At 38.7% G+C, this 24659-nt stretch overlaps 1 protein-coding gene and 1 non-coding gene across 14 annotated transcripts in view; both read right to left on the bottom strand.

The window, feature by feature from the left end:
• CCDC158 (coiled-coil domain containing 158) overlaps positions 1–24659 on the bottom strand; it is a 78985-nt gene that overhangs the window by 30134 nt on the left and 24192 nt on the right. For 10 of the 13 annotated variants that reach the window (XM_043906417.1, XM_043906421.1, XM_043906416.1 and 7 more), the window contains 14 exons: positions 24491–24600; positions 24050–24377; positions 23618–23694; positions 22571–22681; positions 21380–21494; positions 15404–15523; positions 14303–14500; positions 12788–13270; positions 10673–10862; positions 8711–8863; positions 6588–6700; positions 3427–3585; positions 2149–2241; positions 1257–1382 (listed from right to left, as the gene is read on the bottom strand). In XM_043906417.1, the coding sequence (XP_043762352.1) occupies positions 1257–1382; positions 2149–2241; positions 3427–3585; positions 6588–6700; positions 8711–8863; positions 10673–10862; positions 12788–13270; positions 14303–14500; positions 15404–15523; positions 21380–21494; positions 22571–22681; positions 23618–23694; positions 24050–24377; positions 24491–24600 (2376 nt within the window). The remainder of the gene's footprint in view (positions 1–1256; positions 1383–2148; positions 2242–3426; positions 3586–6587; positions 6701–8710; positions 8864–10672; positions 10863–12787; positions 13271–14302; positions 14501–15403; positions 15524–21379; positions 21495–22570; positions 22682–23617; positions 23695–24049; positions 24378–24490; positions 24601–24659) is intronic. The other 3 variants (XM_043906420.1, XM_043906424.1, XM_043906427.1) reach the window with 3 other exon arrangements.
• LOC122696716 lies at positions 7944–8050 on the bottom strand. Its single transcript, XR_006341844.1, has one exon. It is a non-coding gene; the product is annotated as a U6 spliceosomal RNA (small nuclear RNA).

The following is a 24659-nucleotide window of genomic DNA, read 5'->3' as shown; positions in this document are numbered from 1 at the left end:
TCATGGAGAGAAGGATTTAATTTAATTTTTATTAATGTAACATGCATATAGGTTTAAAAGTAAAATGATTTATGACACTTAAAACAAAACGCAGCAATTTTCTTCCCTTCCTCTGCCCACCTCCAATTTCCAGTCTCCAGAGAGAACCATGCTTAACTTCTAATATTAATAATACTGGGCTTCCCTTGTAGCTCAGTTGGTAAAGAATCTGCTTGCAATGCAGAAGACCCAGGTTTGAATCCTGGGTTGGGAAGATCCCCTGGAAAAGGAAATGGTAATCCACTCCAGTACTCTTGCCTGGGGAGTCCTATGGACAGAGGAGGCTGGTGGGCTATAGTCCACAGGGTCACAAGAGGCGGACACGACTTAGTGACTAAACCACCAACCACTACCACCATTAGTAATATTCTTTTGTTTGATAGAATGTTATTGTGTGACAGCTTATCAGTCATATACCTTGTGTATGTGAAAGGAGTCCATTTCAACTTGTTCACTCTGAAGTGCATGTTTTATATTCAATGCACAGGCAGAATAACTGGTAGGCTACCAGTGACCTTGTTGCTATACACACAATAGGACTAGTAATTAATGAAACAGACTTTCATGAGTGATTTAGGAAATATGTCTCATTTCTTTAGAGTTGGAGTTGAATACTGGCTGCAAGGGATTAGTGGTACAATAATTACATATAATTTCAGAGAAGGGAAAATCTGAATTTTATACTGCGCATATTTTTCCTAAGCTTTAATAGTACAAAAGGTTAAACTAAAAAATTTTCAAACTAATATTTTAACTAAAGAGAATAACAATTTTAACATTAATAAAATCTTTATGATTATAAATAAGTCCACATATAGGTCGTGAAGAGACAATATACAGCAAATCATTTTCATCTTAGTAGAGTACTACAATACAAATAATTTGCCTTTGGCATTTGAAGTGATGCTTATTTTAGCCATCTCAACATTGGCTTTGTAAACTGAATACTTATAATAGAAAAAAATCACACACAGGTTATTTCTTTAATAATTACTGTTTATATTAATATCACTGAGTATTTCATGTTTTGTTTTTTCCCAGAGAAAATATCAAACAAGAAAGAAAAATCTTTTTGTTCACCTGGTCTGTATACATTTAAATTCTAAAAACTGAAAGTGTCATAATTATAGGTTTTTTTAAAAATGAAATTCTTCTCAACTTACAATTGTTTACATATTATGCCATTTGCATCACAAACTATAAGACAAGTGACTTACATGAGACAGGAAGCTGGCTGTAGACTGGGAAGATGGAGCATTGGAGTGAGCACGCGCAGCAGATGACGGCTGCAGAAGGCGCGGTTTCACAGCAGGATTTGAGGTGTATCCAGGGCCCTGCAGTTCCTGGAAGATGGTATACACGTGAGCAAAATAACTGTCAACCTACAGCTGGAATTGTGAAATCAAAATGCATTTTTGCAAATAAATTTCAGTCTTTCATGTTGAACCCCTACAAAGTTTGAAGCCAAAGTATTAAGTAAGATGCATGTTATTCTTTGGGGACTAATCTTGGGCTTAGCAAGAGGCCTTCACACTTGTGAATGATGTAAGCATTCCAGGTGGGAAATGGCATCTCCAATCAAAGTCTACTACAATTGGTTTTACCTCTGCCAAACACTCCACACCAGCTCTGACATACTACTGAGAAGGTTCCTCTCCAACTATGGGAAGGTACCCAGTATTGCGACTTTGAAGTATGTCTGCAATTTTAAAATATGTTCGAAAAACAAATATATTCCAGTGGAAAATGTATTATTTTTAAAGCACACCTGATTTGTCATGCAAATTACCTCATTTGTGCTATTCTCCAAACAAACCAAACATGTCTGACCTCCTCCTGTATGCAAACCTCTGCTCCCCAAGATAAGTACTTCTGTGTTTCCCTCACTCAATATAAGCCTAACATAAAGCATGATGCTTCAACGTGTTACTATATAGGAAAAGGATAGGGAGAGCAGGTACAATGTAAAGATTTTATAATTGCTAATATCAGATAATGTTAAAAGTACACTTGAAAGCGTCTAAGATACATGAAGAAAACCTAAAAGTATATCAAACCAAGGCTTAAGTTTTGCTTAAATTACTATTTAATGAAAACAAAAGACCTTACTTTTACATCCAACGTGTGTTGAAGTTTTAGGCGCACAGATTCTTGTTCCTGACGCTGTATTATATCTTGACATTCTGCAAACTGCAAAGATGCCTACAATCAAGCAACCACATGTGGTTTATCCTCCATTCTTTGTGCGATTTTATTTTATTAATGTATACGTGCAGAGTCACCATCTCTTCAAGGAAACTGCCCCCCATTCCTAGCATAGTGTATTACATTTATCTATTTACTTATCTGTTTTATTCAGAAAACTGAGAGTTATTGGAGGTCATGTCTTTGTAGTCCCAGCATCTATATGGCATTTAGTAGGTAAAAGTGAAAGTGAAGTTGCTCAGTCGTGTCCAACTCTTTGCAACCCCATGGACCCTACCAGGCTTCTCTGTCCATGGGATTTTCCAAGCAAGTGCACTGGAGTGGGTTGCCATTTCTTTCTCCAGGGGATCTTCCTGTCCCAGGGATCGAACCCAGGTCTCCCACACTGTAGGCAGACACTTTACCCTCTGAGCCAGCAGGGAAGCCGCAAAAGAATGAATGAACTAAGGATGAAATGAGCAAAAAGTTTTAGCAATGGTAAAAATATCTGCATAAAGATAACCACAACTGAAATTCATTGAGCCCATATATCATGTTCTAAGACCTAAGTTTGCACAGATGGGAACACAGACCATGTTCTGTCACCACGGAGGCTCTGATGTCTGAAGAAGCAAGGACTAGTTTCGGTATACAGTATTTTCAGATTTCCAGAGTTTTCAGGTGACACAAAGAGAGATTACTCCTCTACGATATATGGCAAGGACAAATGTAGTGTCATCACCGATCTTCTCAGTCATTTAGCTGCATTCTCTACCTGCACTTTCTGAACTCCACAAAGTGCCACACATCAGCATTACTTTGTCTTTTTATTGATATTATTAACAGACTGTATTCTACCAAGTATTGAAGTCCTTCTTTATTTTTTTTTTTTTGAAGTCCTTCTTTAAAGGTAAATTAGACTGGTGGTATTTTAAATTATTCAGGTCACAAAGGGTATCAGAAGCATTTCACATCTTGTATCTTACTGCGCTTATGTTCATGTTAGCCAAAAAAAAAAAAAAGATAATTTTGTCAAAAGTATGCATCATGACTTGTTCTTAAAGTTCAGCCTTCTCTACAGGATATAGTTCTTCCTTGTGTGAGGTGACTGGGACACAATCCAATTTGACAGATTTGGTGTCTATCAACATGGAGCTTCCCTTTTTAGTTGTTAACTACTGTATATATTTAGTTAATAACCACCTTATCAAGAGCAACTTCCATATTAGCAACCTTTTCTTTCAATCGGCGCTCCTGAGATCGCAGGACTTCTAGTTCTCCAGCCATCTTGTTTTTCTCTGTTGCAACAGTACTCAATTCCTGGCTTAATTTTGTCTTCTCTTCTTTTAGAAAATGTTTTTCCTACAATTATACAGGAGCAAATATCAGAAATGATACAGTGATGTAGATGCTAAAGCACACACACATCATTTCTCTTATCCTAGATTTGTTCTTTTTTATTCTTCCATTATTTGCCTATTTAGAACTTAAGGCAAGAGCGGAGAAAAAAGTGGGAAAGAACAAAGACACAGGAAATAAGTTCATGTAATGAGTGTGCATGCATTCAGTCAAGTCTGACTCTTTGTGACCCCATGGACTGTAGCCTGCCAGGCTCCTCTGACCATGGGATTTTCCCAAGCAAGAAATACTGGAGTGGGTTGCCATCTCCTTCTCCCAGGATCTTCCTGACCCAGGGATCGAATCCGCGTATCTGGTGTCTCCTACACTGCAGGCAAATTCTTTACCACTAAGCTACCAGGGAAGACCGGTGAGAGGTATAACAAATGTATGTGCATATTTGTCAGTATTTAGTCTCATTCTGAAAAAGCATTTCAGCATTTTGGGAAGGGGGAAAGCAACTGCTTTAGTTGCCCTCGTTTTCTACGTATGCTGTTAACCTTCTCTTTGGCATTATGGTCAGTTCTATTGTAATTCTTCTTCTGAAAGTGCAAGTCTGTTCCAAAGTGGTTGATGTATCAGGGAATATTTGAGCACAACACAGATTTCACATTTACTAATGCATGGTTTCCTCTGTGAGAAATACTAGATCAGTGCAGAAAACAGCACCCAGCTAAGGAGAGTCACAAACATACACACTCTTGAAACAATTAGCTCCCTCGGTTTACCTTGTGTTATGAGCCACATCCTATGTCACAGAAATACCTACCTTCTACCCCTTCTTAACAACTATCACACCGCAATTCTTCAATGTACACGTTCACAAGCAAACTTCAGGTCATTTTTAAGATAAAGGGCCATTCTAACTGTAGTATTTATGTGTCTCTTAAACATTTAACGTGTAAAACTGTGCTACCACTTTCATTAGGTCCCTACTTCTCTTTTGTCACTGATGAAGTCCGCCAGTGTCGAGCTCCTACTCCCACCACTCCCACAAGTCCCGTGGTGGTTTCTGTTGCACAATTTTGCATAGAGTGGTTTTAGGAACACAGTTGTCACATTAGAGTGGAACTGAGTATGCTCTGCTTATAGTCACTCTGTCTCTACCACGAGTATCTTCTTGCAGTTAAATTACTAGCTCTTGGACCGCTGCATGTAAGAAAATGAAATCAGAACACTTTAACAGCACACATAAAAATACACGCAGAATGGGTTAAGGACCTAAATGTAAGACTGGACCCTATAAAACATCCGCAGAACACCCTGACCTAAATTACAGCAATATCCTTTTCCATCTATCTCCCAGAGTAATGGAAATTAAAACAAATTAAAACTCCAAAGGAATTAAATGAATGGGACCTAATTAAACCCAAAAGTTTTTGCACAGCAAAGGAAATCATAAACAAAATGAAAAAACAACCCACAGAATGGAAGAAAAGATTTGCAAATGATGCAATTGACAAAAGATTAGTCTCAAAAATTTACAAATAGCTCATGTGGCTTAATATCATAAAAACAAACAATCCAATCAAAAAATGGGCAGAAGACCTAAACAGACTTTTCTCCAGAGAGGACATATAGGTGGCAAGAGGCACATGAAAAGATGTTCAACATCGTTAATTAATAGAGAAATGCAAATCAAAACTATGATGATGTAACACCTCACACCAGTCAGATTGGCCATCATCAAAAAATCCACAAACAATAAATGCCTTAGAAGGTGTGGAAAAAAGGGAATCCACCTACACTCTTGGTGGGAGTGTAAACTGGTAATTGCCACTATGGAAAACAATATGGAGGTTCCTTAAAAAAACTAAAATTAGAGTTATTACATGATTCAGCAATCCCACTCCTGGGCATATATGCAGAGAAAACCATGGTTTGAAAGGATACATGGAACTCAGTGTTCACTGCAGCACTGATTTACAATAGCGAAGATATGGAAGTAATCTAAACATCCATCAAGAGATGGATGGATAAAGAAGATGTGATATATATATATACGTGATGGAATATTACTCAGCCATTAAAAAGAATGAAATAATGCCATTTGCAGCAACATGGATGGACCTGGAGATAATCATACTAAGTGAAGTAAGTCAGAGAAAAACACATGTTGTATGGTATCACTTATATGTGGATTATTAAAAAAATGATATGAATGAAATTATTTACAAAGCAGAAACAGACGCACAGACTTAGAGAACGAATTTATGGTTGCTGGTGGGAAGGGTTGGGGGAGGGACAGATTGGAAATTTGAGATTGAATATACATACGACTTTCTTTTTTCTTTCTAAATTAATTTTTTGGGAGCAGAGTTGCTTGACAATGCTGTGTCAGTCTCTGCGGTATGGCAAGGTGAATCAGCCGCATGTACACACACAGCCCTTCCTTCTCAGACTCCCTTCCCATTCAGGCCGCCACAGAGCGCTGAGTCGAGTTCCCTGTGCTCTATAGTAGGTTCTCACTAGTTAACTATTTCATGCAGGGTATCAAAGTGCAGATACGTCAATCCCAACCTTCCAATTCTTCCCACCCCCACCCCCTCCCTTGGAATCCATGTTTGTTCTCACTGATATATTTTAAAACAGACAACCAACCAAGACCTACTGCATAGCACAGTGAATGCTGCTCGGTATTATGTAATAATCTACATGGAAAAAGAATTTGAAAAAGAACAGATGCATGTAAAAAATAACAAAAGAAGACCAAGGGAGAAAATAATAAAAGAAAATAAAATTCATTCCAGAGTAGTTATTAAAAAACAAAACAGAAAACCAAAAAACTAGCTCTTTCAAGGCCCTGCTCAGATGTTCCTCCGGGAACCATCTCCTCATTCTCTGTTAGGAAGAGCCGCCTGCCTTGTCCCCACTGAACTCTGCATCTCTGCGTGTCTTGCTCTGTGCTGTCTTTTGCTAACGAGCAACCACCACCGGCCTCCCCCTCTCCAAGGACAGGGGCTCACCTTGTTTGCATTTGTCATTGCCTCTTCCAAAAATTGTATCTTGCTCTGAAGGGCATCTATCTGACCTCTTTTAGCTGTAATTTGTTTTTGCATCCCCATTGCCACTTTCATAGCTGAAAAAAAACAAAAGGAACTAAACTGTGTCTTAGTTTTTAAAGTTTCTAAATTTTGAGAGATGACTATAATTTGAAGTTCAAACACTATGAAAAGGTGATAAGATTCCTCTAAGGCACCTGGACCGTTTCAAGAAATTGTTCACAAAAGCTGTCTTCAGATTTCACAATATTGGGATGTAACAATTTTCAGCAATTACTCAGGGGTTTTGAGCTGAGAAACATAGGTAAATGATGATGTTCTGTGATTCCTTCCTAGAATTAACTTCACTGGCCATCGTAATTTGCCGTATCTCCAATGGTAATAAATAATACTGACCAAATTCATACTTACACATATAGGAAATATATAGACAAAATATATAGTTATATAATGAAAAATATAAATAGTATTTTACTAATATAACTTTCTAGAAACTCATATATAAAATACCACACAAGACATCTGCTATTATTGATCTTTTAAAAGATCGCGGTGATAACACAAACCATTCCATTTCCATTGTCAGGGGTACTGCCATGTACTCAGAACTCACTATTGTTTCAAAAGTCAAACTGGCCATATAAGCATATATGTGATTATTTTACATGAGAATGTTCCAGACAGGAGGCAAGGCACTGAATACTTAATGGCAGGCCACTGAAAAGATAAGTAAAGCTCACCATTGCTTGGAAATTCAAAGTCTGAGACCCTATGTCGTTTCTTAGAACCAGCTGAGAAAAGAGGTTTGAAAATGCCACTGCTTTTGAGTTAGGTCCAGCTTAGAGGTTAAAAAGAAAAAGAAAATGTGGCATTCTTTAAAAACAAACTATTAGAGGATGAAAGGTCCGACTTCTTGCTAACAAGATATAGTTCCTGTAGCTAAACTGTCCAGACCAGGGTTAATACAGGCACAGTTCACTGGTTTGTTAATAGAGCAAAAGTCTGGTATCATTTGCTCACCACTCTGAAGAATTCTGGTCTGATTAAGTGCATCAAGATTGGCCTTCAAAGGTAATTTTCTTAATAAATTCTTTATTTTAAGATGATCCTAATTCGAGAGTGAATACAGGGTTACCTAGTTAATTTAACAACTGTAATGGAACTGGGGGAGCTGTGGAGAGGCCAGGAGCACGTAGGAGACTGTCTAGTGGATGGGGAGGAGGGAACAGACTCCAGATGGGCCTCTGGAGTGAGCTCTCCACGCCCCACCATTTTCTTCACGCTTGCCAGCAAAGACAGAGCTGAATCTCTGAGGACTGCACAAAATGTGGACACTTTAGGAACTTCTGTGCCATCTTTGGGCAAGGGCCATGGTAATCTTTTCAGTATCATTCCAATTTTGGTACATGTGCTGTTGAAGTGAGCACAAACATAAATCTTTTGACATGAAAAAATATTGAGAAATAGAAAGTGTAGTCTTTAGTTAAAGCATTATTCTTATATTCAGCTAATACAGCCATACTAACAATGATAGGAATGTGAAACAGCAACTAACCTTCCCTCTGAATTAATATGGGCAGCAAGGTGAAAAGGGAACAGGTGTAAAGTGGTGAGAAGGGACCCCTCATCCTAGCAGTTCAATCCCCAGGGCTCCCTCCCATCTTCAACTCAGAGGAGGAGTCAGGAATGGACATATAGCCATAGGCACACAGTTTATGAAGATAGTGAACATGTTAAAAATAGGCTGATGAATGAAAATTATTGGTGATCTGGATTTATATCAACATTTCCTCAAAAACAATTAATTGGCATTTATGGACACTGAGGTTTGTTAGAAATTATTGAAATAGCTAAAAAAAAAAAAAAGATTCAGATATTTAAGGAATAAATTAAGCAAATGTCAATTTCCCTCAAAAACACTGGGAACTGTAACTGCTATATAACAACCATCAGTGATATCTACTGTTGTATGTCTCTCACACCATGCTTCACTGTGAAGAAGTGGAAGGCGATGAACCCAGTTTGTGTTTTATTAAACCTACACCAAGGGAATTAAAAACAAAAGGAAAAGATCTACTGAAGCATACCATGACCATCAGATCCTTCCATTGACTTTAATGTATTTCTTGTTTGCTCCAGCTCAGACTGTGCAGATTTTAATTGCATTTTCAGCTTATTTGTAGTAGTTTCCATCTCTTCACTTTTGTTTCGAAAGTTCCTTTTTAAGACTTCATAGTCCTCTGTACAACATGATAAGCAATAATAGTTGGTTAATTTTTTTCTACTCCTTTGTTGTAAAGCTTATTTTATTTGTAATTAATGATCACAGAATTTTGGAGCTGAAAGAGACCCCACTTAGTTACATCATCAGTTGTTAGAGAAATGAGATGTACACACACGTTTTCAGGGATCTAACTCTTTTTAATCTGCTCGGGTGGGTTGTCCCCTTTTACTCTTATTAGTCATTGCTTTTCTTCCAGTCGGTGTAATTGGCTCACATCTACTTCCTCTTAAACCTTCTTGGATAATCATACCCACCACAACAGATTTAGCCACCATCTGGAGGCAGATGAGTCTCCACGACTCGGTAAGTAGCCTGACGCTGCCCTGTGTTTTACCTGATTTTTTATCTCCAGTAACTATCAAAATACCTGGCATTCATCATTCATACACAAGAATACACACACACACATTCAACTATCCATTTATTTACATTTGACTATTTATATATGATAGATTTACTTATAAAGGGAGCAAGCAGAGTCAAGACCTCTCTGCTGAGATCTTACCCCATCTCTCCAGACACTTCCATGTGGATGCCCTGGTGCCCCCAGACCAATGGTCTCACACTGACTGCCTCACCCTCCTGTCTGTAAGTTAACCCCTCTTGATTTCATTCTTTCAGATGTTGGTATCACTGTTCTCCTGATACTACAAAGTTAAAACCAGAATCACACACACAACCCCTCTGATCATTTACTGTTGATTCAATCTCCAAAAATGTGCGTAATTCTTCCCTCTCCTCTCATTCTCATTATACTGCCTCAGTTCAGGTTCTCATCACCTTTCCCTGAGACTACTGCAAAATTCTCCTCAGCTGGCTGGCCTCTGTTCCTTTAGGCTCGCCTTCCTCTTCTTATCTGCTGACTCTGTCCTTCTAAAATGTAGATTTGGCGACAAGAATCTCTTACTCTGTATCTCTTGCCGGCTCCACACTGTCTGGCTCTGCCTGCCCACTCTGCCTCATTTCTTAGCCCTTGTTCCTTTGTACTTCTACTCCCGTGTGTTTCTGAGGTAGCACTGTGTTACTTCATGCCTTCCTGCGTTTGCCCGTTATGTTCTCTCCGCCTGGATTGCCTTCTGCCTCCTTTTCACTGCCAAATTCCTATTCTTCCATCAAACCCAGATGTCACCCGCGACAGGAGGCCGATTCCCCACCTTTCCCGCATCTGTACCCACCACCCAGCCACTGTGCTTCACCCACCGCACGTGACGCGTTCTACACAGGTCTGGCTTCCAACTAACGTGGAGCCTCACTGCTTTCCCAGGGCCTGTCTCGGCATCTGACATAGTCAATGCTTAGGAATCACTGACATATTCATGTGCGCGTGTGTGTGTATGCGTGTGATGTAGATAATGCCTATACCGTACTAACAGTGAACTGACGGTGTTTTCATCTTAAAATTTACAGCCTCGGATTTTTCCCTCCCAAGAAATTTGCATAAGTCTGTTTACACCTCTCATCAAGCTATCTGACTCAGAGGACTCAAGGCTTCCACTTCCTCACTCTCCCCTAGGAAACGCAGTACAGAATTTCACGGACACTGAGGGCTGACTGAAGTTAACGGTGAATGAGCGCACGCTCTGGGAGCACTTCATGGAGAAGGGTCAGGGTTTCGGGTGATGAGATGTGTGCACAGGGACAGAATAATTATCCATGTTTGTGTCACTGGACGAGGGCCCGTTCTGTCACAACTGTCCGAGTATCCTCGTGGAACGCCACTGACAGCACTCCTGTTTTCGGCAGAGTTTGAACTGGAGTAACGTACCTGTAAGGCTGTTTAACTCATTCCTACTAGATTTCACCTCACTTAGTAAATGGTCTCTCTCTTGCTTGATGTCCTTCACTGCACGGAGCCGCTCAGAGCCTGCGTTCACCAGCTTCACCTTTTCCAATTCCAGGTCACTCACTCTGGCTTCAAGCTCCCGTATCTTTGCATCTTTTTTATCTTTCAGAATCTAAATGTAGGGATAAACACAAAGGACAGAGCAAGAAATAAAAAATAAGATATAAAGCAGCAATAAGAAGTGAAAACAAAAGGAGTATTTTACCTTTCTTTTAACCATAGATATCAATTCCCAGTACCATTGGCTATAGCCCTTCATTATTCCTATTCTATATATTCATTCATTCAAAAAAAAAAAAAAAAAAAACGTATCGGGCACCTAACTGTGCCAGACTCCACTTTACACGTTGGGGGTAGTGTGCACGTAGTCCTAGGTGAGCGCCTACTCAAGGTTTACTCCCATGGCACCTCCCCCAGCAGGCTCCCCCTGCCCCAGCAGTAAATAAACAATGTCCTTGTCCTCGTGGGGCTTTTATGTTCTCGTGAGAGGACACAGACAGCAACAAATACTGAATAGCCTGATGACAATAATGTCAGAAAAAGAACTGAAAAGGTGAGAGGGTAGAGAATGAAGACAGGGAGGAGGCTGCTACTGGAGCTCAGGTGGTGTGTGGAAGACAGCCTGACCGCTGCCCTGATGAAAGCTTCCAGTCAGGGTGGCTGTTGGATGTTCTGAAAACTTGGATTTGGGGAGAGGTCCCACCAGTCTAATCAGCTCTGTCTAAAAACTGTTCTTCAAGTGAAACAATTTATGCTGAACCCTTGCTTTCCTTTCAGAAGACTGTATTCCCCTCTCCGGTAAGGAGAGCCTATACGATCAACTCCCAGTATAAAACCCTGCCCACTGAGCCTCTGATGGACTCCCTGGTCGGCAGCATCTGACACGTGCTGTCACAACTTATCTCTGGTGGGGTTAAGCAAGTCCTGCCTGCCTTCAGGAGAAGAAGCTTGTGCCTGGTTTCCTTTGGCTGAATTCTCCCCTTTGCTGATTTTTAGATCCTTTCTCTGTCATAACTCATCATGAGGGAAAAAACACTGTTTTTTGTATCCATGTGAGATGACAGATGTTAACTTATTGTGGTAATCATCGCGCAATATGTGTAAATTAAGCCATTATGCTGTATACCTTAAATTCATACAGCATTGTATGTCAATTATATTTCAACAAAACTGAAAGAAAAAATAAATTATATGTGATCTGTTTCCTACTAGTTACCATGGCAGATAAAAGTAATATAAAGCTTGGGAAACTGAATTTTTAAAAATTCATTCAATAGTTTTAAATTCTGATAAATATTTACTGAGCACCTTCTGGGTACATGGCACAAAGTCAGGGGCAGGGGTACAAAGAAGAAGATGTGTGCCCTGCTTGAAGAAGTCGTCAGTCTTACAGGGAAGAGGAGAAATTGCTATTTACACACACACACGCACGCACACGTGGTGCAATATAGAATGTGACCCAGGCTGTAACAGGTACAAATGCAGTACGATAAGGTTCAGGAGGAGAGTGGAATGGGGGAAGGGAACTAATATTGTCTAAACGTCTTCCACAGACCAGGAACCAAGCTAAATCCTTGATATATACTTTCTCATTTAAGCCTCAAATAACGCAACAAGATTCGGGGTGTTTTGTTTTGCATTTTGGTTTACAGACATAGAAGCCAACATTCAGCAAACAGTCTAGTGTTTTACAGTTACTGAGTGGTGAGATGGGGTTCAAATTTAGGTCTGTCTGAAGGGGGACAAAATGCTTTCTCAAACTACGGGATCAGGACAGACTTCATAAAAAAGCTGGATTTTCTGATTTTTCTCTTTTGTATGAGCACTTCTGAACCATTTGGGGGCCACTCCTTGTGGAATTTAAGAAAAGTGTGGAAACTTTCTCACAAAAGCACACATGCACACTGACAAAAACACTTGCAAACAATTTCGGAGTGTCTATAACTATCTTTACAGAACCTACTCTGGTCAGTTAGGTCAGACTTACGGGAGAAAAGAGACATTTCAGAAACAAAACCACCAAAACACTCTACAGACCTTAACTTCCTGTAGCTCCAGCCTCCGATCGTTGATCTCCTTCTCCAGCTGAGCTTTCTCCACTTGCATGGCGCCGGCCGTCCGCCCGTGCTGGCCCACCAGCTGCGTCATGTTCTCAATCTGCTGTCGCAGGATCTCGATCACCTTGTCCTTCTCTGCCATCTGCAGCCTGAGCGCCTCGCACTCCGTCTGCACGTTTCGGAGGTGATCCCCTTCGTTCTTCAGGTGCTGGAGTTCCTGCAGCTTCAAATCCACCCGGGAGCGCAGCTTCGTGATCTCCGCGTTGGTGGCCTCGATGGCTCGCTCCTTCTCCTGGAGGGAAGCTGTCAGGTCCGACACGGTCCTCTCTGAGCTCTCCAGCGTCATCTTCTTGGCTGTCAACTCTTCCACCACTTTGCGGAGCATCTCTTTGGTGGATTCAAGCTGAGCAGTCAAGGAGGACACTTTTTCTAGACTTTCATTCTTTCCCTGAATGGCTGCCATCTGATTGTTAAAGAAGAATTTCATGGATTTAGGCAGACAGGGAGAGGTCTCAAGAGATCTGACAAGTTAGCTCAAGAAGATGAAATCATGAATATGACAGTACCTCCCGTTGTTCTGCTCTCAGAACTTCATACAGTAGACTAACTTGTGTTAATTAGATCAAGGTGGAGAGGCTTAATTAAATAACAATGCTCATCCAGAATGGTGGTGTAGGGTGGGGACTAGCTCGGCAAGTGTTCTCTGAGGAAGTTTTCCACACCAATTTATATTAAGATGACACTGGCAACAGTGGAAAGTGGGGTAAGAGCGAAGGCCGCTATCCTTTCTGTTTCCCTCCTCCTTAATTCCACCTTTGAGGGGAAAGTGAATGATGGCTTTTATCCAATGTACATTCACATTCTCTGGTCCCTGTTTGGAATAGAGTAAGATTCTAATTGGGCTTCCCTGGTGGCTCAGATAGTACAGAATCTGCCTGCAACGCAGGAGACCCTGGTTCGATTCCTGGGTTGGGAAGATCCCCTGGAAAATGGATAGGTGACCCACTCTAGTACTCTTCGGCTTCCCTGGTGGCCCAGATGGTAAAGAATCTGCCCGCAGTGCAGCAGACTGCATTAGTTGTTCAATTGCGTCTGACTCTTTGCATCCCCACGAACTGTAGCCCACGAGGCTCCACTGTCCATGGGGATTTTCCAGGCAAGAATACTGGAGTGGGTAGCCTTTCCCTTCTCCAGGGGATCTTCCCAATCCAGGGATCGAACCCAGGTGGCCCACATTGCAGGCAGATTCTTTATCATCTGGGCCACCAAGGAAGCCCAGATCTCCCTATGGTCTGAAGCTTTTCTATTATTAGGAATTATTATGTTGCCAATTTCTAGGTGAAATGAAAAGGCAACTGGATGGGAGTTTCATTACTCAACAATGGACAAAAGCGAGATGAAGTTTAACGAGAGGTCAGAACCATAGAAATAAACAGCCGGTTTACGTGTCTTGCTCTCAGAGCCCACAGCTCTGCCCGGGGACGCCCCGCCTCACCTGCCGCTCCATCTGGCCCTGGCACTCGCTCTTCATGGCCTTGAGCAAGGCCTCCAGGCGCTGCACCTCCATGTTCCTGTCGTCCAGCTCCCGCCGCAGGTGGTCGATGGTGATGCTGTTGCCCGTGTCCCGGTCCCACAGCCTCTTGTTCTGCTCCTTCTCCAGACTCAGCTCCTTCTCTCGCTTATGTAGGTCGGCCTACAAGAAGGGACGTCAACCTTGCCCCTCGTTTTACCTATTTGTTTTCAAACTCTTTTTTTCCTTACATCATCTTTGGAGTTTCTATGTGATTTGACAAGACTTTGATCTTGGAATTGGATTCTTTGTTAATGATTTTAGATAAAGAACAACGATTTCCCAGAAAACTAACCTTTTGTTTACTTATAATTTCTAGCATTACAAGTAACTTTCAATGGACTAGACCCCAGATTAGATATGAGGATGCTGGGAAACATGCAACAGGAAGGTGAGAAGTGAGGATTATCCCGCAGTTTAGAGTCAGCTCTCCCTTGAGCGTGTCAAGCCCCGGTTAGCCTGTGAAGGACAGTCCGGCAGCTGAGGGCCCTGTAGGCTGAAGTAAGGTTTGGCAGGGAGAGAATCCTGTTCTACAGGAACCCTAACAAACATCGCATGAAGGGGGGTACCAACATCGCCTTTCCTAAATTTCTCAGCCTGTAGTACCCCTAATGGAGGGCAGAAGCTGCTTCACTACCATCGGAATCCTCTTTTCTTCCTAAAAAAATTTTTTTTACCTAAATTTGCATTTAACTTTTCTTTATACATGATTTGTATGTGTTTTGAATGTTGTTTGGCTTTGAAATGAACACTCAACCCTACTTCAGTTTAGCAGAACACAGTACCTAACGGAAAGACTATGGCTGTTCAAAGATCACCTTCGCCCAACTAGTAAGCCCTAACAGTTGTGCTTAACGTGTACAATATTATATTTCACATGTAAAACCTTAATGGTGTCCAGGATGCTGTGTTGTGTGTAAATGTACAGATGTATTGTAAAATTTGGAATTTGAAACTAGTTTTGTGAAATACTGTGGTAAAATTTCCCAGAATTAATCTCACTCATATTTCAGAGCACCTTCTTACCAAGAGCTTTTGAAGCTGGTCGTCCAGATTTCCAGATTCCTGACTGAACTGATCACGTTCCGTCCGTGCTTCAGTCAGCTCTGAGTTTGCAAGAACTAACTGCTTCTCCAGCTCTTCTATCTATAAGGAAAGCACAAACCAATCTGACTACGTCAATGAGTAATATAAAATAAATATAGTCTTTGGAAAACAAACAGTATTATTTGGGGCAATGGTATCATTTGGGGGGCAAAAATAAGAGTTCATTTTGTGATGTATTTTGCAAAGTTTTCTAAACTTAAAATCTATGTGGAATTCAGCCAGACAAATTGACCAAAATGAAATACTTGGTACTGTGAGATTTAGCCATTGTCTGTGACATGTCACTCTCATTATCACACTATTCAAAATCTATCTTCTGTGAAAATGTGTTCTATAATTTTGTATTTAAGGAAGCTTTATGTGGCATAAACAACATTCTACAAAGCCCACACAAATTAACTATATTATACTTATAAGTGCTATTTTATTTCAAAACATCAGTTTCAAAAATAAAGGCACTGACTATAAAAGAATGAATGGTAACAAGTTTATAGTTATTGTCACTGTTAGTCACCCTATTTTGAAAGGATACACAAATTTATATAAATATATATAATACAATCCTCATTTTTTCTAACTATCAAATGGGATAAGAATACTAATTTTAAAGAACTGTACAGATGTAGTTCTCTCTTACAGACAGGCAGCTATCAGATCTGTGTGACCATGCATTTCTATGACATATGTCAGAAGGGCCATCGCTGTAAACAGCACCTCTACTGCTCTTAACCTGGGGCTGCAGGCTACAAGGTTAAGATCTCAGACAATGGAGATTCTGAGTTTATATTTGAGCACAGCTACATAAACTCATTACTTAGACACAGAAAATAAAATAATGAAAAACTACTGATAATGTTATATAGTGATACCTGATCTTTAATGTGATACCTACAATAACATTTCATCACCACTTTCCAGTAATAACAAATCTTTCATGTCTGCATAAATGCTATATATTCCTTCTTACTTCTAAGGCATCTACTGAATAGGCTTCCAAATCCACAGTCAAGAACAAAACTTACTGACTGGTTTGGATGGAACTGTGATTAAATCTTCTTAGAGAACATACAAGCAAGTATGTATACAAGTATACATTTTGTGATACTATTTTAAGTTGGCCTAAGTTCATTTAAGAACTTCATTTATTAATTTGGCACATATATATTAATTATATTACATATAAACATGTATATGCAACTATCTCTGATAAATGGTAAGGATGAATACATAGATGGGTATGTATACATATATATGTCTTTATTTACATACATACATACATGACCTAAGAGCATACTAATACAGGACTATCAAATAGTTTCACATTTACCAACACAGTATCACAACCTACAGGAATTTGAATATAAATTTTAATATTTACATTGGATATATTTCAAAACTGACTTTATAATTGATTCCATGTTTTATACAAAGAAGTATTTCACAGGAATTAGATAAAACATTAGGTGACTGACAGAAATGAGCTCATGGATTCTAATAACCCTCTAAAAGAGCGCTTTCACTCTTGTGCTCCTGTAACAATTCATCCTCAGGGACACAGGCAGCTTCCTGAGACAAACGAGGACTATCAGCTGAAGCAGCCTCTTCAGCTCTACTATTATTAGGAAAGACTAACTCAGCACACATAGTAAAGACATTAAGAATACTGAGGGGAAAAAACATCAACTCTTACTGTGGTTAGACAAATGTGATCAGAAAGGCAATATGATCTGGCTGAGAGTCAAACAGCCTGGTTCTGAACCAGCTTCTGTCATATAAGCTCTCTGAGTCTGTAATCTGAGTCTAAATTATACATCTATAATTTGAAAAAAGTATTCTAGATGATCTTTCAAATTCCTTTCACTTCTGCTTCTAATATTTTTTCACATAAGATCAGTATTAATAAAGCTGAAATTCTATATTTTCAAAGGAACCATATTGATGTTCTAAATTTAACAAGAATGCTTTCAATTTTAAAAGTTACTCATATGACTAAAACAAATATTTTAGACTCCTGGTCTGGTGTAAAACCATTTCTATCTTTGAGCAAAGTATTTGTGTGGTTTAACAGTTTAAATTAAGACTTGCTATTTTATATCTGTTTTCACTTTTTAAGAAATTCTGGATAACCATTTAATGTTAAATTCTATGAGACCAAATTTTACAAAGAAAAAAATAAAAGAAAAAAGAAAAAGAATCAACTTGTATCTTTCCATCTAAGTATCACAGGGTTCCTCCAGACCCCTGCAGGAACATTAGTTTTGTAGTTGTCAGTACTGACTCAACTGCTATAGCTCTGCTTTTACCTTTCACTTTTTAAAAGTAAAAATATTTATATTAATTAATCAATCAAAAAGATAAATGGAGAGTGAAAGGGAAAACCATTGAAGTAGCAGCTGAGCTGATAGAAACAGCTGTAAAAAAACACTATGAAGAAAAGCCTTTTAAAATGTCCAGAATAAATACTGACATCTGAGATGTATTAGTTTTTTTCTTTTTCGTTTCTTTTTAAATAGCAGCACTGGTTTTCCCTTTCACCATCTATGAATCTACTTTTTGTTTTGGATCACTGGACAAGTAAGTACTGGGATCTCATTATAATCGTACAGTGATTTCAGATATCACCAATTGTGCCAAATTGTTATCTCGTTTTCTGTGCTCAAAAACACAGTTCTGCGATAATAAGAAATGCTGCCAGTCAGCATGGAGGTGCATTGGCAGAACCATGCAGAGATCTGCACAGAGTCCCCCTGCGCGGGGTATAGCTCCAGCCAGTGCTACTACAACCTTACTTTCTGAGTAAGAAATTCAGCCCCAAAGACTTTCAAATAGGAAAAGTAAACTTAGAGTCAAGGTTGTGAGATATTTTTGTTATCAAAAAGCGAAAGTTAAGAGTAAAGCCAAATCTACAGAGCCAATAGTGACAGCTTCTACTGGTCCAAATTCGTAAAGGGGTATTCTGGAGGTTCTCCTAAAATGGAAAGAGAAGAATAGAAAAAATATTACAGTAAAACACTTTTTGTATGTCTGAAAGCTATGTCTACAGTCTTCTTTGAAACATCACTTTTCATCAGTATGAAAACACTTTTGCTTATCTGAAGAGACACTTGTCTGGCTAAACAAGTTTTCTCTATACTTATGCATTCTAGTTGGGAAAGTTTTGTTCAGACCTGTCATGTAATCAATTTTTAAAAATAATAAATATTTTTTCTGAAGGAATCTAACCTTCAGGAGAAAATACTAACACTGCCTGCCTCTCATAAAATATGTTGATGTATAATATCAACATACTCTTAAATAATAATTATAAGTCTCTCTTCCCACAAATCTCACTTTTAATCATAGCTGTATTTTTTCCTTATTGTTATTTGGACAGTATATATTGTATATATTAAATGTGTACTGCCGTAGTGGAAAAATAAAATTTTAAGATTTTATTTATTCAATTTTAAGATTTTAAGGTTTAGTAGGCTTTAGCAATGTCAAGGTAAATGAAAATAAAAGAAATTGAACAAAAGAATCTGTGTTTTTTTTAAGTTTTATATTCAATTTATCACAACAAAAACATTTCATAACAATAGAATTTTCATGAACACAAAATAAAATACTTTTGTTAATGTGTTTCATCTTCTTTGCTTAGTTACACCATGTATTTTTTTTTACACCATGTATTTTTAATGCTTTTCAGATCAGAGTACATTAAAATCTGTATTTACATGGCAGGATAATCATCTCTCAGTGTTCCCCGACTAAAGGGAGTTACTATACAGATCCTCAGTAACCATCAACTAGGTGCCAATTCGATTAGGCTCAATACACTTTACTAAAAGTCTCAGTGATCTGGATTAAAATTAAACTAATATGTCCCCCTTTTTTCCAATAATGTTGACTGTTTAAGACTGTAAAAATTCTTCACGATCAATTGTTTACATTAGAGCAAGGTAAGACAATGATTTTAGTATTACATTTCTATCTACGTGACCTCAAAACCCTCATATAAAAGGTTTTCGGTCATTTATCTGGGGCTAATGCTTCTACAGTGCTAAAGAGATAGGTGTTTATAAAAACAAAAACTATTTTTGTACTGTCAAGATATCAATATTTGTTAAAATTTCCTACCATGCCCAAATTTAGGTTGACCAGCATGGTGTGATACATCGGACAACACGCAGATTAGCAAACAACTGCGTGACAGCTTACGAAGAGGCTGTCTCCAAGCAACATTACAAACGCAAAGCTATATTAATCTCAAATTATGTAAGACAGACAGGTGAGGCAAGTCTTAGTATCTAATATTTTGTGGCTTTTCAAAGGGTTTGTCAATAAACAATGAAAATCAAATCTTTTCAGAATGGGTTGAGTATGATGAATATCAGTCATTGTATAGGCTTGATCTGCCCAGAATGGGATGGATATTCCTGCTATCCATCTTCAGGGGAAAAGTCCATCCTGAACTAGAACACAGAAGGCAGGCCTCAGAGAAGCAGGAAAGAACAAATATTTCTCTCTGGGCTTTTGTTTCTTGGGTTTAGCCTTTAAGAAGTCTGAGGCTCCTAAAGGCTACTTCTAGGTGTCAGTGGCTAAAATGACCCTGACACAAGAATCAAGGCCACGAGCTGAGGAGGAGGTTTTCGAGAGTGGTGCTGTTCACACTGCAACCCACCAGGAAAACGTGAAATCAACTCAGTGGGCGTCAAATCAGTATCTGAAGAGCAGAAAAAGAGCCAGTGTCATAAGTATTACTTTGTGAAGCGTACTTTGATTGTACCTGTGTGTACTAGATCATATGGTAAACTAGATTTCTTGGTGTGGGTAGTGATCAAAAATGTTTGAAAGCCCCTGTAGAGGATGCAAATCTCAAAACTGAGATTATACAGTTTCCTGTTACTCTTTATTGTTTAGACCTTTATAGTAAGATCATGTCTAAAATTTCTTTCTTTTAGCTGTGAAACAACTAACTAAAATCAAAGTCTTGAACTAGAGAACCAAGGAGAAAGAGCCCCCTCCTGTGACCAGCACAGGGGTGACAATGATAATGAAAGGAGGGGTTGCCCAAAGGCAGGAAATATCTGGAAGAATTAGTGCTGCAATTTTTCAACTGCCTCTTCCCATAAGGAGCTTTTTTCCTTGTAGAACTAGCTTATGTTATAAAGAAAATCTGCCAGCTTTCTTATACTCTATTCTTTCCCTATCAACTAAGGAGTAAAAAAATTGGCTACAAGTGGTTAGACCTGCAGGTTCTCGTATAGGTAGGTTGATTATCTAAAGAATTTATCTTCCAAACTAGGGCATTTTGGAGATACTATTTTGTGTCCTTGAAATCAACAAAAACCTAAGCTCCAAAAGAATGGTTGATAATGAAAACAGTTTCTTTTTAGCTATGGAAACTGAGAGAATAGAATACTGTAGTAAATATTAATTAATGGCTAGTTTTAATAGGAACTGTGTGATAAGAGATGAAGATTTAGCTTGCTAATTATTTTTTATTCAGACTAATCTTGAAGTGAATTCAGTTTGTAAGCCTCACAATGATTAATAAGGAGGAGTTGAAGTAAGACAGGAAATAGCCTCATGTATTCAGTGGGAGGGGGAGATCAGCTCCAAGTACTTGCCAAGTACTTGCAAAAGCTAAACCTTATAGCAGTAATTTAAATGATGTTATCCTTTAATTTTTTAGAAACTTGCTTGAAGTATGCAGGCAACTTTTCTAAGAATGAATTGATTTGACCAAACACTGTCTATAATTTAACATGTAGATATTTAGCACTGATCTTATAAACTGCTTTTAATTTTAAATGATTGCTTTGATTCCTCATTTTCAAATAAACCATTAAAAATTATCTAACTGATTTTGTGTATAATAGTCTCTGGAAGCAGAACAGCAAAATTTAAACTCACCTTGTCTTCATACATCCTTTTGGCTTCCCTTAATTCAGAACGTAGTTGAGAAACAGTAGATTCCAGGTCACTGAGTTGGCGCATATACATTGAATTTTGGTTTCTTGCTTGCTCTCTAAGAATGGTTTAAAGAGGGAATAAGAGCAAATAAGATCTAAGGCAGAAGGAAAAGAGCATGACAGAGGATGAGATGGTTGGATGGCATCACTGATTCAATGGACATGAACGTGGGTAAACTCTGGGAGATGGTGAGGGACAGGGAGGCCTGGTGTGCTACAGTCCACAGGGTCGCAAAGAATTGGACATGACTTGGCAACTGAACAACAAGAAGGGCAAATAGCAAACTAAGAGTAAGTGTGATATCTAAGGGCGCTCTAGCTTTTAGGTACTTCCACTAATTATTTAATATAGCCACTAGTCTTTTATCTTTCAAATTGGTTACTAAAGGCTTAAGTTCAAAAATGTTAACTGTTAAACATAGATGATGCATACACAGGACTTCATTTTATAGTTTTCTCTCTGTATGACTGAAAATGTCCGTATAAAAAGTTTCAACATGGGAATGCAAATTATAAAATTATTTGTATGTTGCTAGTCAGTCACTGAGTCATGTCTGACTCCCTGCAAACCCACTGACTGTATAATTTATATATATTTACACACATGTTCATGCTCAGTCACTCAGTCATGTCTGACTCTTTGTGACCCCATAGACTATAGCCCTCTGGGACCCTCTGTCCACGGGATTTTCCAGGCAAGAATACTGGAATGGCTTGCCATTTCCTCCACCAGTGGATCTTCCCGACCCAGGGATCGAACCCACGTTTCCTGTGCCTCCTGCATTGGCAGGTGGATTCTTTACTACTGAGCCACCTGGGAAGCCCATCTACACACACACACACACACACAGAGATATATAGTGTGTGTGTTTGTTTTATCCAATCAGTTGAAATGTAGACAAAAATTAAAACATCCAAACCCCAAGAGGCCCAAATACTTGCCATAATACTTCTGATATGGTTATAAAGTATTATCCATATGTTAAATAATCTTTTCTGTTCACTTGAATGTTAAAAAGTTTCACTTTCTTGTGAACTATGAAGCATTTAAAAAAATATCTTAGAGCAAAAATCAATAAAAAATAAAATGAAGATAAACAGCTATCAACTTCAAACCACAGGACACACATACTGAATGATTTCCAATTGACTCTGGATACTGTTGGCTTGGCTCCGAGCACTGCTAGCTTTCTCGGTGAGTCCTGTTATTTCAGCTTCATGTTCACTTATTAACTGTTCAATCCTATAGAAAGAATGTGGTGATCGTTATTTGATACAGATTTTGCCTGATAATGAATTATTCTAAAAATTAATGGTTTTCCCCTCTCTCACATTTGGTATTTTGTTTTAGCTTTGTCTATATTATTCTTTTTATGACAAGTATCTAGCTCTGGCAGTTGGTGATGGACAGGGAGGCCTCGTGTGCTGCAGTCCATGGTGTTGCAAGGAGTCAGACATGACTAAGCAACTGAACTGAACTGATGACAAGTATTTAAGTTAGATACAGAATCCTTTATCCAAATCCTTTGGGAGCCAGTCAGGCTTTGGAATTCAGAATTTTAAAAAAATGTTATCATGGTAATAAAGAATAGTACTAAGTATCATGTGACTTCCCCAGAGAGATCTATGGAAGCTCTGTCTCAGAAGCCAGACATCACTAATGAAACGGTAGGTTTTTAAATATTCACAGTAAATCATGAAGACTATAAAAAGCTTTACATTAGCTCAGATTAGATTTTGCCAACAAAACTGACACAGTATCTAACCTTGACCAAACTGTAGTCAGGTGCCTCCTGGCACTTAGAAGCCTAGGCTTAGTAAGAATTTTGCTAAGTCAGTTTAGTGAGAACCTCCCAGCCCATGCCTCCTCCTAGTAATTTTCCACCCACTGACCCCCTCACCCTGCTTCTTGGCTATGAATCCCCATTTGCCCATGTTGGACTGGGAGTTGAACCTCATCACTAATTCAAACACCTTTTGCAACAATCTTGAATGACATCTTCCCTACTTTTCAAATAAGTGTCAGAATAAATTTTTCATTAACATGAGTTTGCTACAAATCTATGGGAAAAAAAAATCTGTGTTTTAGAGCTTTTTAGATATTGGAATTGCTGATGAGAGATTGTAGACTTGTGCTATAGTTTCACTATGATCTTCTATACCTCAGCCAGAAACTTACCTATCTTGATGTTGCTGAAGAAGCAGTTCCATTTTGTTCTGTGATTCAGATTTCAGTGCTTCAAGCTGATCCTCTACCTGGTTATAAAAAAGAAATATTGATTGAGGAACTGGTAAATCTAGAGCTTGGAAAATATAGAGATTTTCTAACTAAAGGAATGCTTTAGAAAGATGCAAATAGAAGCAATACTAAAATCAGATACATTCTATCACTGTACTTTATTAAATCTTTTACAATGGTTATACTCATGAAACTATACTGACAAGTTAGCTCCCTTTATTAGTAAAGATCACTGTGGATGTAACTTCCACTATTTTAGAGAACAAAAAGGAGAACTTGGCTTACTTTGAAGAGTTTTAAAAAATTATATGCCTTATACTATTGTCTTAATGAATTTTAATATAAAATTGACAAAGTGTTCTCACCACTTACTGGAAATATCCTCCCTTTAAGATAAGAAATCTCTGTGTCTAATTCTCTTAGGATTTTACTAATAGCTGAGGCCATGCTTCGGGAGTGGATGGTAGACATGCTGTCATGTTCAAATACTTTCTTGCCTGAGGCTTCTTCAAAGTCCACTAGGACTGATCGGATTTCTTGAAGTACTCCCTCATGACTAAGCATCATCTTTCTTAGCTGCTCTATCTGTGTGCTGCTATCTTTCAGCATATCGTCCTTAAGGCATTTGGCAGCTTCAAGTTCATGAACTGTATTTTGAAGCTGATTTCGTAAATCCTCCTGGGACTGACTCTCCCTTCGTCTATGAAATAAATGAAAGGAAAGAAATAATATTGATAAAACTGAGATTCACACAAGTGATTTTACTCTAGAAAAAGTAAAACTTTAAAATAATTTCAGGTAACGAAGCCCAACCTGATGTCAGCCATGGCATCTCTCTCCATCTGCATCTCTTGAAGTTTTGTTTGCAAATCAATGACTGATTGTCTTAAGTAAAACTTTTGTTTCTCATGCAATTCATTGCTCTGGAAAAAAAAAGTGTCCTGCAAATTAGTCTTCATCAGAGGAACATATTTCCTTATAG

Source organism: Cervus elaphus, chromosome 6 (genome assembly GCF_910594005.1).
Source record: "Cervus elaphus chromosome 6, mCerEla1.1, whole genome shotgun sequence".
Taxonomy (NCBI): domain Eukaryota; kingdom Metazoa; phylum Chordata; class Mammalia; order Artiodactyla; family Cervidae; genus Cervus; species Cervus elaphus.
This window is presented reverse-complemented; position numbering and strand designations above follow the sequence as displayed.